This window comes from Alosa alosa, chromosome 2 (assembly GCF_017589495.1).
Source record: "Alosa alosa isolate M-15738 ecotype Scorff River chromosome 2, AALO_Geno_1.1, whole genome shotgun sequence".
Taxonomy (NCBI): Eukaryota; Metazoa; Chordata; class Actinopteri; order Clupeiformes; family Clupeidae; genus Alosa; species Alosa alosa.
Window position 1 is genome coordinate 33,766,895 of NC_063190.1, and position 15,000 is coordinate 33,781,894.

The window sequence follows — 15,000 nt, forward strand, 5'->3', positions numbered from 1 at the left end:
AGTCTCGCTTCCGGCCAGGGCTGCAGAGGAAGAACAAGAACCAGTGTTAGAACTGACTTCTCCAGAAAAAGTGTTAGGACCGACTTCTCCAGAACCAGTGTTAAAGTAAAAGTATGTAATTGGTCACTAGTATAAAACTTATAAAAGTTCTGTTTTATAGCCGGTCATCAGAACATCAGCGTTTAGCATGTAGTAGCCTGAAAGGTTGTAGGTCCAATTCCAGGGTTCCACCGTAGTGCCCTTGAGCAAGGCACTTAACCCTAAGTTGCTCCAGAGACAATGGCCCTTGTTCATTATTGTTTATTTGACATGTTTAAGTCACTTTGGATAACAGTGTCTGCTAAATGAATACATGTATATGTTCTCTCTGTGCTTTCTGTTGTTTTCTGGGCAAAGAGTGAAATTTAAGTTGAGTGACTGGATTAGCCTATTAATCACAGTGTATGTCTTCGCACACATAACCAGAGCTATACAACCATGCATAATGTGCCTGTGGTGTTGTGCCAAACGTATAGGCCTATAGGGTGCTAGTCACCGGGCATGGTAGCGCAGTGCTGTGGGAATAAAGTTCACGTCAGTGTGTTTACCCTCAGCAGATCCAGTCACCGGAGCCTACAATGTTGATGGTCATGCTGACCGAGGGGTCAGAAGGCAGCGTAATATCCTAGCTAGCCTAATAACTTCTGGTGTGAGTGACCGCTTGTTACAGCCATCAACACGATCAGTCGTCACCAGGCACGCACCCAAGAATTCACAAATCTGTTACCTAAATCCATCCATGCTAGCGACAAAGCTCACAACTAGTTTTTCTGTTTTCATATGGGAAGATATGTATATCATACAAAAAGTGGTCCCTGCACTTGGTAATGCTACTAGGACAGAAAAATATTACGAGCTGTTAGAATAGTTGCTGTCAACTGAGTGCGTTGACAGCCACGCTGTTTGGAACCGCTTGTCCCAAGCAGGTGTGTTTTAGTTAGCTAGCTTCACTTAAATAGCATATAATTAGTCCATCCAATAGTCCTATTTAGTTCATTACCCCTTTTCAGAAGAAATCGTGAATCAACCATATCTTTCATGCAGCGTCAGTCGTGACAGTTCAATCAAGACCCTTTAACACTTCTGTGATAGGATCCGATACACTGGAGTAAGCTTATCCTTAGTAACGTGCAGCAAACTCAAAAGCATGATTTCACATTACTTGTGCTTTGGTGTTGTACTTTATAGGTCGAGTACTGTTTTGCTGCAAGTAATTATTGTTTCATCTTTAAAAAGCTCACCCCATTCGCATTTTGGAACCAGACTGCAAACCTCCCGGCACTGGAGGTCTCGATGCTAGCATACTCAAATGCAGTTGCTTCTCCATGATGCACAACGCGAGCTACAGCCTTCGGTTGAGTCGTGAACCTTTAGCCCCCGTCCACACCATACGATTAGCCCTCAGAACCAGCAGATACTTCCAGTTTTCTTGGGCAAGCGGGGCAGGTACAAAATTATGCTTCTTTCTGCCCAAGCAGGGTCTCCTCCCACAACATGTCGCGTCTTAAAATAGAACTCTGGGAAATGTAGGCCAATTTCACTAGTTCTGTTCTTACCGTGTCACAAGTAAGACTTCATATCCCAGAAACCATAGCAATTTCACGAAAACGCTTAGAACTGCTGGAAAGAAATGACGTAATGTTTTACTGAAGGGAGAACGTGCTGGTCATTTGACAGATTCTAAAGCCTGAAAACATGCTCAGTTGCAGTGCCATGGGTAAACCCCCGGGCATATTTGTGTGGTTCTTTCAAATTTACTAAGCAGACAACCCCCTCATAAGTTAAAATCACTCACACAGAGCATCTTACCTTACCTTATTATGCACAGAGAATCACAGGCTCAGTCCCTGTCTCATGGCAAGCGCCTGATTAATCACCCACTATGTGGATACTGTTTTTTAGAACTGATTTAGATTAAGTGTTATTTAGTATAATTTGTATTTTAATATATTCTTTATCTTCTACTGTCCTTATTGCTTAGTTGTGTTTTTTATATTATATACTTTTAATTACTTTTTTCTGCTGTTAGTGAATGTGTGTGTGATGTCTGTATGCTACTGAGCCCTTGAATTTCCCCTGGGAATTAATAAAGTATCTATCTATCTATCTATCTATTTATCTATCTATCTATCTAATTACTAACTTGTGTGCAGGGTGGTTACTATTATACTATTTTGTAGAATATGTAGGCTACTATTACAATGTAAGTCAGGTTTGGTCCTTGGCTTGAATGATGAAAATATGAATTATTGGCAGTATTAATTAAACAAGTCCTTGTTGATAAAACACATCTATCTTGCCATTGATTTTTTTTTTTTTTTTTTTGCTGCAAGTCACAGTCACATGTAAACTACTCTGGCCAACTGCAGTGGAAATAATATTGTTTATGCCAGAGTTTTACTGTGCTGTGAAAAGCTTTCAGGTACAGATCCAGAGAGGAATCTTGATGTGGAGAAGATCCGATAAACTCCCAATTATCACTAAACAGACCAATGTGGCAAAATGTGGGATCAAAACATACAGCCAATGGATCACACATGGCTGAAACAACTTGTCAACTTCAGAAAATCTCAGATTTTTTAAAATGTTAATAGGGATTTATGGCATGGCCTACATTTTCTGCATAAATTATCTTAACCATTATAACGCCCTCTATAGGCGGTGGTCAGTAAGTACGCTATGTCCACCTGCATCACAAGCAGCAGTGTGAAGATGGAGTTGAGGCCGAGCAGAGGTAGGCCTACTGTTCTGTTCCTCTCATTAGTAGCAACGTTTACACCTCTGGAAGAGCAGCTGTGATTAGAAGTACACCTTTTAAACTGTAATTATACCTTTAAACTCTAACTGTACCTTTAAACTGTAACTACCCTCGGTCTGCCTATCTCCGTCTGTAACTGCCAAAGAGTCTAAATGTACATCAGCTCAAAATAACAGCCAAATATTGATTATAGGCCGCTCCAAGCCCTTATTGATGAATATCGACATCAGCCCTTAAAATGTATATTGACCGACCCCTATACAGGATTATGGGGTGTGGAAGGACAATGAGTTCACTGAACTGAGAGTCTGTGTCGTGACAGAGATGAATGATGTGCCAACTGGCCTTGGCTGATTCTAAACAGTAGATGGCGTGCTGAGCCATTTTCAACTCATAACATGCTGATTCTTTAAAATAAATAAATAATTAAATGTACTGATATGAAAACTAATGTGAATGAGTTTCCTCACTGTGCAGCTATTAGTGTCCAGCCCAGAAATCACATTTATGTGTACAGTACTGCTCTAAGGTTATCCTGGAACTCAACCAGACTGTGATGCAGCAGTCACTGTTTGCTCACAAACCTCTACAAGATCCACCCATTCATAAGTCACGGTTTACTCACAAACCTCTACAAGATCCACCCATTCATAAGTCACTGTTTACTCACAAACCTCTACAAGATTCATCCATTCATAAGTCACTGTTTACTCACAAACCTCTACAAGATTCATCCATTCATAAGTCACTGTTTGCTCACAAACCTCTACATCGATTCATTCATTCATAAGTCACTTATGAATGCTCCTAAACCTCTACAAGATTTATTCATATGTGATATTGAGCGTAGGAGTTTGTCTCTGATAGAGAGAGAGGGCAGCCCCTATCCTGACTCTGACTGGCTACTGCTCTGATAGAGAGAGAGGGCAGCCCCTATCCTGACTCTGACTGGCTACTGCTCTGATAGAGAGAGAGGGCAGGCCCTATCCTGACTCTGACTGGCTACTGCTCTGATAGAGAGAGAGGGCAGGCCCTATCCTGACTCTGACTGGCTACTGTTCAAAGAGCAGACCTTGACCAGCCCATCCACCCTCTACCACCTGGTTACCGGCTACTAGCAAAGCTCTTGTGTTCAGTTACCAGTGCACTGCAAAAACGGATATCTAACTAAGTGTTATTAATCTTATATTAGGAGGGACAAAATGTAGTTGGTAATGTGTTTAGTATAGAAGACACTTACCTAGCTCTTATTAAATTAAAATGTCTTATCCAGCCAAATTTGCTAGTTTTCTTGATAATTTGTCTTAAAATAAGTAAAAATCGTTATGCTAAAAATGACACTAACTTAGCAGAAAATCTCTCTTATTATAAGATTAATAACACTTGGTTAGACAAGAAGTTTTTGCAGTGTGGAGACTCACACACACCAAAACCATAAAACAGACAGCCATGCCGAGATCTCTCCAAGAGGGCTTTAATACCAGGACTTCACACAGGTGTTCCACTGTTCAGGGGAAAACAATATTTGGTAAGAATCAGTCAAAATAAATAGTCACCAAAGCACCGTGTATGAATAAAAAGGCATGAATGTGTGTGTATTTGCAAGCTACATTCAGTAAAATCCTTTCCTCAAAAACATGCGCCAAATTTAAAACAGGAAAATAAAAGTAAAAACAATTTCAAGCAGGGAAACCAACTAAGAAGGCGCAAATCATTTAAAAAGGTAAAACATTCTTCACAGTTATGCAAAAACAAAAAGGAGAGAAACCATAGTGCCCATTTCCCTTTTCAACCATTTTTGGACACTTCAAATTCTGGGGGCAGAGCCTTGGAGGCCCAAGGTCCTGGCTTTCCCAGAATGCAACACTGCCTATTCCCAGAATGCAACACTGGCATCATACAAACTATGAAGCACCATGAGTCAAATCCCATTCCCCAGACCGCAGGTGACCTTAGGGCAGATCCATCCTTAGTCTAACCCAGATCCACAAATGATCTGACCCACGTTTAAACCAGATTAGGGCCAGAACCAAGATAGATTAGGGCCAGAACCAGGACAGATTAGGGCCAAAACCAAGATAGATTAGGGCAAGAACCAGGTCAGATTAGGGTCAGAATCAGGTCAGATCAGGACCAGAACCAGGTCAGATTAGGGTCAGATCTGCTTCAGGGTCCACCTGCAGTCTGTCCAACGCAGCAGCAATAAAAACCCTTCAACCTTGCTACTGATCTTCTCGTTTCATCCAGAGGCCGGTGACGGACCGACTAGAGTGTAAAACCCGCGTCACCATCACTCCCAAGGCTTCAGTGTACTCAGCACCACATCCCACCCCACCACACACATACACTCTCTCTCACACACACACACACACACACACACACACACACACACACACACACAACATTCACTCAACATCTTCAACAGAAAAAAAGGGAAAAAAAAACTTAAACCCAACTACACGAACAAAAATACAATCTGTGTGATTTCAAAAACACAAAATAGGAAAATAATAGTAATATCAATACACATAGTAATAAAAACCACGGCTACAAACAACAAACAAACAAACAAGCACGTGCGGCAGGTTTGGGGTTGGGTCCTGCTGGACACAGAGGGAGAGTCTTAAAGAGTGTGTGCAGAGGTGTGCCAGCTTCTGGAGACGCACGCGGCCGTCTCCCCACGCTCTAGGGCTCTGCTGGTCAAGGTCGCGGGGTCACGGAGGGGCGACAAGAACAGGAGGGAAAGGAGAGAAAAGCAGGACTAGAAAAGGGGGGGGGGGCAGGGGTCAGGGGTCAGTTTTACTTCTTCCAGACGGTGTAGAAAACCCACCTGAAGCACTTGGTTAAGGACAGAACGGCCTTCTGTGTGCACTAATGCTGTCTATCAGTACTGTAGCTGCTCTCTATACTATCATTCCTAAATAAAGGACTTACCCTAATAGTGTACTCAACTTAAAGGGGTACTTGGCAACTATTTTAACTCAATAAATCCGTTTAGAAATCATTTGGATGGTTAAATGACCTGTTCCAGTGACTGTTTCCGGTACCCGTAGCGTCCCCAGGCGGAACACCAACCTTGCAACATTGGGACTACCGTCTCGGTAAGAGAAGTGAGAAACAAGAAACTCGTTTTTAAATCGTGTTTCTTACCTTGTAACATTCACATTGTTCTGCCGAACTTATGCTAACCGTTTCGCTAGCTTGTAAACAAACCCATGTGCTTTATCGCTACCTTTTTACACAGTTTGAAATAGCATAATGTTCAACTTCACCAGCAGAGGGGGAAATATAGCTAATCCTGCCAAGTTTCCCTTTAAGTCTGATCACACCATCTGTCTCGCTGTGGCAGGTGATCATTCACTGCCTAGGTGTTTGTCTGTGTAGCCTACCACAGAGTGTGTGATTCAAAGGAGGTATGTGAAGTTTATTTGATTTGATTTAAAACATTCAAAAATGACATAGAAAGAGCAACAGAATATAAAAACACAACAGTTGATGATGATGCAATGTCAAAAAGAGCAACCAACGCCTATGCTCTGTGTTGCCCAGATATCCACTGAAGTTAGCATGCAAGCCAGCTAGCGCCGGGCTATTTCTCTTGTAATACCACTTTGTGCCACATGTGGCGCTGTGTTAAACACAATGCAAGTCAGTGGAAAAGTGCAGTGTGGAATGCTACAGAATTGTCCCTAGTTCACTGAAGGATACAGCTCCATGTAGGAGGGCACACACACCAGCTCTTTGGAGAAATCCACAGGGCACGACAGCCTGCCTAGCAGCTCCTCATACTGGCTCAGAGCCTCAGTCAGGTTCGCACAGTTACCCTGCAGCGCGACACAACATTAAAACAATGTTATATTAACGTCATTACAATTACCCTAAAGCACAACACAACATTAAAACAACATTACATTAACATTATTACAATTACCCTGCAGAGCAACACAACATTAAAACAAACTGATATTAACGTTATTACAATTACCCTAAAGCACAACACTAAAGCTAAACACTAAAACACTAAACAACATTAAAGGGACACCAGGCAAGCCTGATGCTTTTTCTCTACGAAACTCCCCCTAGCGTCTGTACGTGTCGATACGTGCGCAAGCCCTCGCTCGGTCTGAAGCCCTTTTCCTTTTCTTTGCATCTTCCGTCAAGGGTTTTCGCTGCTTCTTCGTCGGCTCTGCCGTTATACACACGTTTGCAACAATCGCTAGCGTTTCGTTAGCCTGCCTCTGTGCTGTGGATGCAGGATGTAAACTGATCCTGCTTCTCGAGATGTCTGAGACTTTGTGAGACTGTAGGTCGACGGGTACACTGAACTTGCAAGTGGGATATTCTTCCTACAGGCAGTAGGGGCGGGCGAGAGAGTCTTCATTTGCCCTGTAATGAGTCATTTAACCATATACCGACTTACGAAGATTATTAATTAACACAAAAATGTTGCCTGGTGTCCCTTTAAACCAACTTTATATTAACACTATTACAATTACCCTGCAGCGCAACACAACATTCAAATAATGGTATCCTACGATGCAACAGAAAGTATATCCAAAACCCAACCCAAAAACAGGTTTTACCCACCCCACCCCATCACATGCTGCCAATTTGAACTAAAGAACACAACATAAAGATGCGCTGTCCAACCCAAGCAAGTGCACACTGGTGCATGTAGATCTCGCCAGGTGAACAACAGACATCTAGGGAGGACGCTTCCTAATCATACACCAGATTTGATGGATGGGGCGCCGAGTAGAGACTTTATTGTGCACTGTGGCATTCAGCACTTAGACTTTATTGTGCACTGTGGCATTCAGCACTTGAAATGCAGCCAACAATTTTCTGTAAACTGGTTTAGATAGAAGCATCTGTAATATACCTGAATTTAAACCTTTACAACATACGCCATCCCCTGTCTCACCTGTATGGAGTACATTCTCACCTGTGTGGAGTACATTCTCACCTGTGTGAAGTACTTCCCCGTGGACCGCAGCACCTTGATGGACAGGTCGAGGATCAGCCTTAGGAACTCCCAGGTGGAGTCTGAAGGAGAGAGGACAGGAAGAAGAGACTCACACTACTGCACTGGTCACCCAGCATCCAGTCAACACTAGTGTGTGTGTGTGTGTGTGTGTCCACACGACTTTGCATTAAATTATATTACTCTTTATCAGTGGTTTTCAAAGTGAGGGGCCACAGAAAGTTGGAAGGAAAAATAAAAGCAATAAATAAATACATAAAAAACATACAAATCTATCATTATGAGTTTTGTTATAAAACAACATTATATTATGTTTTCCATGATAATCTTTCTGATTGGCTGGTATTCAAACACCTTCATCATCACGTAAACTGTCAGCGTAGCCCTGATAAAGTCTGACATCCACGAGTGCTCCTGCCATTTAGCTAGCTGGCCAGCTCTGCTAAAATGGACACCTTTTTGAAAGTCGAGCCAAAGGGAGAGATATTTTTGACGTTTTGGACGAGTACACTGAGGCAAACAGACTTGACTGGTCTTGCTGTGCTGGAGTGTGTTCAACGGCTGTGACTGGGAATAACGTTGGATTGACAGTTCTCATTTGGCAGAAAGCCCCAAATGCCAATTTTCCCACACTGTATGCTCCAGAACCTAGTGGTATTTGGGGGGCCTAGTCAAGGAAAAGTTTGGGAACTCCGGCTCTATATTATTTGCTGCAAAATATTATGAACATGTCAGAGAGCGTCGGCCTTCTTAATTCTCGGCCAAGTGTGTGTATGTGAGTGACTGAACGTAAGTTACGGTCAGCTCTAAGTTCTAAGATGTCTGTGAAGTCTCCCAGAGGAAATGTGGAGATGGGAACACAGAACGTTACAGAAAAAGCTTACCCTCCTCTGGTGCCGTAGAGATTGGAACTGCAGTCAAGTCGTTGATGACGTAGTCAAACGTCCTGCCTTCCTGCGCAAACTTCTTCAGCACAGGTACGCAATCTTCTACCAGCACCTAGAGGGGGGGGTGTGTGTGTGTGTGTGATGCAGAGATAAGTTAAACAAACAGAAAATATCAAGAAAAGTCTTAATACATCTATTAAGTATTATAGATGATTAAAGGGGAATTCTGGCTGTGAAAAATCGCCAGATTCTCCTTTAATTCTCCTTTAATAACCCAAGTCAACCCTAACCCCTGACCGTATAGGCACCGGCATGCGAGCGCTGACACATTCCGTCACTCGCCCACGCACACCAGCCGCAAAATGTTCAACTCATAAACATCCAATGGATTTTATTGAGCGACACAGATGAAAATAGAACTGAATTGTAATCTACATGGTGACGGAAAAAGGGTTTGGCGAGGTTGGCTTGAAAACGATGGAATCGAAGTAACTGAACATCGAAAGCGGAGCGCGCCGCTCACATGTAGGATTAGAGTAGAAAAACCACACTCTCAAGTTTTTTCTCATTAGTATTTATTGATTAATGCCATGTCCACAGACGCGTTTCGGCCTAAGCCATCGTCAGTGTTACTTATTTATTGATTAATGCCATGTCCACAGACGTGTTTCGGCCTAAGCCATCGTCAGTGTTACTTATTTATTGATTAATGCCATGTCCACAGACGCGTTTCGGCCTAAGCCATCGTCAGTGTAAGCGCTCACGGATCAAACAAGCGGTCTGGCACAAAATGGCATTTTCTTCTCCTTTGACTTCACAACACCGCGCTGCTCCTCTCTTAAAATACGCTGGCTCACCAAATAGGACAGTTGACACAGGCAGAAAATAGATTTAGAAAAACAAGCACGATAAACTGAAGAATGCTGTACTTCTGTTGAACTTCTGCTTATTGTAAACACCATTCCGCAGCCAGAGTGCAGCCAAATTCAGCTCAGATCTGGCCATGCGCTTTGTCCAGGTGCTGCCTGAGCTCTGGGTGGACAGAGACAAGTGGCTTAAAGGAGAAATCCGCCCATTTCTCACATTGATTTCTGTTTCTCGAGTTCACCGAGTACTGTCGGCACAAAAAAAAAAAAATCGGTGTTACCTAGCTCAAGTTGCTGCAGTCAACATCTAGAGCAGCTAGGCATCTACAGTGCTACACTATATGTGTGTGTATGTGTGTGTGTGTGTGTGTGTGTGTGTGTGATTATGACTATGCCCCCAGAGTGTAGCACTGTAGCTGCCGTTTTTCGTACCGACAGTACTAAGTGAGACCTTGTGAAACATCAGATCTACATAAAGAAGCTCTGACCCTGTTATGGGAGGAACCCAGGAATGAGGCTTAAAGCCGTGACCCGGTTGGGAACCAGGAATGAAAAACGGAGGTCACTCCATCCTCACCTGGTAAAAACATCTGTTCAAGTCATCGTTACCACCAAAGTTAGGCTGGTGAGGTCATCATCCTAGTAACAGTCTCATGACATGTTATCACATCCTGCATCCTCACCTTAACAGTCTTTAGGTTATCAACATCAGCGTCCTCAGGTTATAACGCTCACCTCATAACAGTGGGGTTATGAAGCTCACCTCATAATAGTCTCTCTTTAGGTTGTAACGTTCACCTAATAACAGGCAGGTTATAACGCTCACCTCGTAACAGTCAGGTTGTAACGCTCATCTCATAACAGTGGGGTTATGATGCTCACCTCATAATAATCACTCTTTAGGTTGTAACGCTCACCTACTAACAGTCAGGTTATAATGCTCACCTCGTAACAGTCAGGTTGTAACACTCACCTAATAACTGCCTCTCTTCAGGTTATAACGCTCACTTAATACCAGTCAGGTTATAATGCTCACCTCGTAACAGTCAGGGTGTAACGCTCAACTCGTAACAGTCAGTTTAGAATGCTCACCTCGTAACAGTCTCCTTTCAGGTTATCCAAGACATTTCCACACGTCTTCCGCATGTGCTTCCGACAGCCATCAATCACTAACTGGTCGATGTACATGAAGAGTGGTTAAGGAAGCCCCACACACACACACCACCTCAGGGTCATGAGTCACCATCCCACAAAGGTCAAAGGTCAGAGGTCAAGTGGCTGGCAGGTGCATGCGGCGTGTTTATGCACGGCTGCTAAGATGTTTATATCCAGCATTTCGATTTGCTGGTTGTGCCTTATTTACATGTACATGTATTCATTTAGCAGATACTTTTAATCCAAAGTAATTTAAGCATGTCAACTATATTACAAGGGATTACATTATCCCCGGAGCATCTTGGGGTTAAGTGCCATGCTCAAGGGCACAACGGTGGGAGCCGGGAATTGAACCCACAACTCTTCAGGCTACTGCATGCTAGCCCAGCTCCTTAACCACTATGCTAGCACTGCCCCGACTCAGGGATGGCACATCCCACAGGAGTTTAAGTGTTTAAGTGTGTGTTTGGGTTTGTCTCTCTGAGCAGTGAAAGAATTAACCACCATAGTGATCATCTCTGGATTAATTTAAGTGTCTTTAATTTGTATGCCTTTCAAAACAATCAAAGAGACCAGTTTTGCAGTTATGCAGTTTTGGCAATTCAGAGCAGTTTTCTCTACAGAGCTCCCCCTACAGGTTCAGAGTATATATTTTAGACACTCTTCACTCGGTCAGTCTGCCGTTTCCTCTTTCTCTGTTCCTTCGACAACGGTTTACTTGCTTTCTGCTTCTTTTCGCCGGCTCTGCCATGACGAATGTTTGAGAAACTCCATCGCTAGCTTGTTCTAGCCGATGTCTGGCGTGTATGTGCCATAAAGCAATTTGTTACATCGCGAGACTTTCTGACTCAGAGGCCGGCGGCTCGCCGGACCAAAGTTGCAAGGCTGGTTTTTCCGCTCACAGACAATAGGGGGAAGTGAGACGGCCACCATTCAATCCGGAAAAAGTCATATAACCATTCCAATGACTCCAAAGCTGTTGAGTTCAGGTAAATTAAGCTTAAAAAAACGCATAGTTCCCCTTTAAATGTATTGTTATTATTGACCGTTTGCACAAGTGCTTTTGTGTGTGTGTGTGTGTGTGTGTGTGTGTGTGTGTGTGTGTGTGTGTGTGTGTGTGTGTGTGTGTGAGGAAAGGATATCTCCACATGATATTTATCTTTGGTTTGAGTGTTTGTCGTGTGTGTGTGAATGTGTGTGGTTGTGAGCATGTGTCTGTGTGTGTGTGTTTGGTTGTGAGCATGTGTGTGTGTGCGTGTGTGAGCATGCGTCTGTGTGTGCGTGTGTGAGCATGTGTCTGTGTGTGTGTGTGTGTGTATGTGTGTGTCTGTGTGTGTGAGCATGTGTGTATGTGAGCGAGCATGTGTGTGTGTGTTAGCCAGGACTGAAAGGATATCTCCACCATGGTGATCATCTTTGGTTTGAGCTTGACCACCTCACAGAGGATGCCTCCGTCGCCTCCCCCCAGGATCAGCACCTCCTTCCCCGCGTAGCTCTCCTTCCCACTGCCCATGATGGCCTGCGTGTACGCCAGGTCACTCTCCGCCAGGTCTGGACACACACACACACACACACACACACACACACAGAGCACAAGATTAAAACATGGGCAACAAACACATATACGCACACACAGCTCAGTACAAGATTAAAATATGGAGAGTAACACAAAGACACACACACACACACACACAAACTGACATCCAAACATTTCAGACAGAGAGGGACAATTACACAAATATACACCTGTAGTCACTGTCTATGTGAGGCTCAGAGATTTCATTAGATACAGAGGATGACCACAAACATGACGTGGTTCACACCTGGAAGTGTATGGCTTGGACAAGCATGTGTCCTAAGGAAGAACATGTTCTACAACACAATGTGCACGATTGTACACTGTTCCACACTGAGGCATTTTTGAGTTTATCTGCGGGCATGTGGTTTAGATTTCCAGACTTCTTCGTGAGACCGTGGGAACCCTGCCTTCCGACTGGGTCAAACATTGAGAGACCAAGATAAAGCGCATCGGTTTGGAATATAAACCAACCACAGCTGCACGACCAGGCCTCTGTTCTCAGCTATACTAGAACTCAGTCACATCCACACATATAGAATCATTAGAACCGGACAGCAACCAGGAAAGTGTAGATTTCAGCCTCTAGAGTTCTGCCTCAGGAGTTCTGCCTATTATACGCATTAATTATGCAATAGAAGGGCTTATTTAATAGATTCAGTGTAGACAGTTAACACCGAACGCTACAAGATAGTCGCTCGCTCGGATCCGGTTAGGACACTATGTCAAGAGTTCTGTCTCAAGAGTTCTGTCTCAAGAGTTCTGCCTCAAGAGTTCTGCCTCAAGAGTTCTGCTTCTAGAATCTCTTGGTCAGCTGACCAGTGACCCATCTAATCCACTGCTGTTGGCCATTCTGAGTCACTGTCTGTTCATGGGGCTAAAGTGACAGACCAATGTGCAGTCTGCACATGTGTCTGCATTAGAGCGCGTGTGTGAGGTGTGTGTGTGTGTGTGTGCTACTGGATGTGATTGACTTACTGACGTCTCCATTGAGGATGAGGATGTTGCCAAACTGCCTCGAGTGTAAGATTTTTATGTTTTGGTACACCGAGTCCTCTTCGTACACGACCTCATCGATGTCATACTCCACCAGACGCCCATCTGCAGTAGGCCAGTAGCAGTCCACCTTGTCCCCTCGTCTCAGTGCTGGGAGCCTAGCGTACACACACACATACACACACACACGTTCATACACGTATCATACACACCCAAGTGTTCATAAACATACACGCACACACACACACGTACATACACCCACACACACACACACAATAACGTATACATCGTAATAAGAACACACACACACACACACACACGATAGCATACACCCACGACACCCAATAACAATAACAATAACATATAACCAAATGTCACAAGAACACGCACACAAAGTGTTTTTCAGTCTCAACTCAACCACAGTCTGCAACAGTCCTTGACAGCTTTAGATGACGCAACTCTTCTGATGTTAGAACTTTCCAGCGGTTCAACTGACGGTATTAAGAAATCAGATTTCTCCCCCGGTGACTGCTAGTGCACAGTTAGCTTGTGTGTGCGCGTCTAATTTGAGGTTGAGTCTCCGTATCAAATGCACATGGGCTGGCATGCAGTAGTCTGGTTACGCACATGGGCTAGCATGCAGTAGTCTGGTTACGCTTGTATATGACATATCCAAGTCGCTATGGCCAATGAATAAATGAGTGTGTGTGTGTGTGTGTGTGTACCCACCTCTTACTCCGCTTTATGTTCCCATGAAAGAGGGTCTTCATTTTCTTTTCTAGTGCATTCAGCAGCTGCAAGAAGAAAGGTGGTTTGTGGGTAAACAGCAGAAACCATGGCGACATTAGTGGTGACGACTAAACCAGACCACTGAACCAACACTCATATTGAGATCTAGATTACTGATAATCAGACAATACATCACCCTCATTTATCAGAAATGAGGAACAGAAAATCATGCTAACATCATTCATTTAAAAAGAGAATATCACATATGGAGAAAGCGGTTAAAGGTATTTTAAGGTTTATTTATTATACAGCACTGGAGTCAAATCAAATGAGTTAATGGTCATATTCAAATCAGACTCAAATCAAATGAGTATATGATCATATTCAAATGTGCAGTGGTCTCTTTAATTTTAAATATGACCATCAACTCATTCGAATGTCACTCAGCAACCATAGGATGACATCAGGAAAAGAGCAAGATAACCATATACTCTATAGAGTTGCATTAGTAGAGGATTTCAGATGTGTTCTTGTGAGTGTTCTTGTGTTCTTGTGAGTGTTCTTTTGTTCTTGTGAGTGTTCTTATTAGTGTTCTTGTGAGTGGCCTGAGGTTGGCAGCGTTCCTGCGTCATGTGATGTTGTGGGTGAAATGAGGAAGTGCAGAGGCGCCCAGTAAACCTCATTAACCCATATCACATCCTCAGGTCCCTAACAGCACAGGGCTACCTCCCCACCACACACAAACACACACACACAAAATGACCAACTCATCCTTGGCTCCCACACAGCACACAGAACTCCCACAGCATACAGGATTCCCTCCCCAACACACACACACACAAACCAACTCAAGGTTGGCCGTCAGATTCAAAGCTAACGTCCAGCCTTTGAGTTGTTTTAATCTAATGTGACGTCAAACCTCCAGTTGCTGTTTTAATTTAACATCCAACCGCTGAGTTGCTGTTTTGATTTAATTTTCAACTGTTCAGTTGCTCTTTTAATTGAATTTC

The 15,000-nt window shown here is 43.5% G+C and overlaps 2 protein-coding genes across 3 annotated transcripts in view; both read right to left on the reverse strand.

Annotated features, from left to right (window-relative positions):
• The window catches only part of ppme1 (protein phosphatase methylesterase 1), a 13,973-nt gene extending 12,432 nt beyond the window's left edge, over positions 1 to 1,541 (reverse strand). The window contains exons 1-2 of the mRNA XM_048233894.1: positions 1,281 to 1,541; positions 1 to 20 (exon numbers count right to left, since the gene is read on the reverse strand). The exon at positions 1 to 20 is cut by the window's left edge and continues 74 nt beyond it. Coding sequence (XP_048089851.1) covers positions 1 to 20; positions 1,281 to 1,366 — 106 coding nt within the window. The 5' untranslated portion in view covers positions 1,367 to 1,541. The remainder of the gene's footprint in view (positions 21 to 1,280) is intronic.
• A 2,714-nt stretch (positions 1,542 to 4,255) lies between these two features.
• sms (spermine synthase) overlaps positions 4,256 to 15,000 on the reverse strand; it is a 23,942-nt gene continuing 13,197 nt past the window's right edge. For both annotated transcript variants that reach the window (XM_048233907.1, XM_048233913.1), the window contains exons 4-11: positions 13,991 to 14,055; positions 13,244 to 13,419; positions 12,086 to 12,240; positions 10,627 to 10,716; positions 8,666 to 8,780; positions 7,764 to 7,843; positions 6,506 to 6,621; positions 4,256 to 5,627 (exon numbers count right to left, since the gene is read on the reverse strand). In XM_048233907.1, coding sequence (XP_048089864.1) covers positions 5,597 to 5,627; positions 6,506 to 6,621; positions 7,764 to 7,843; positions 8,666 to 8,780; positions 10,627 to 10,716; positions 12,086 to 12,240; positions 13,244 to 13,419; positions 13,991 to 14,055 — 828 coding nt within the window. In that variant the 3' untranslated portion in view covers positions 4,256 to 5,596. The remainder of the gene's footprint in view (positions 5,628 to 6,505; positions 6,622 to 7,763; positions 7,844 to 8,665; positions 8,781 to 10,626; positions 10,717 to 12,085; positions 12,241 to 13,243; positions 13,420 to 13,990; positions 14,056 to 15,000) is intronic.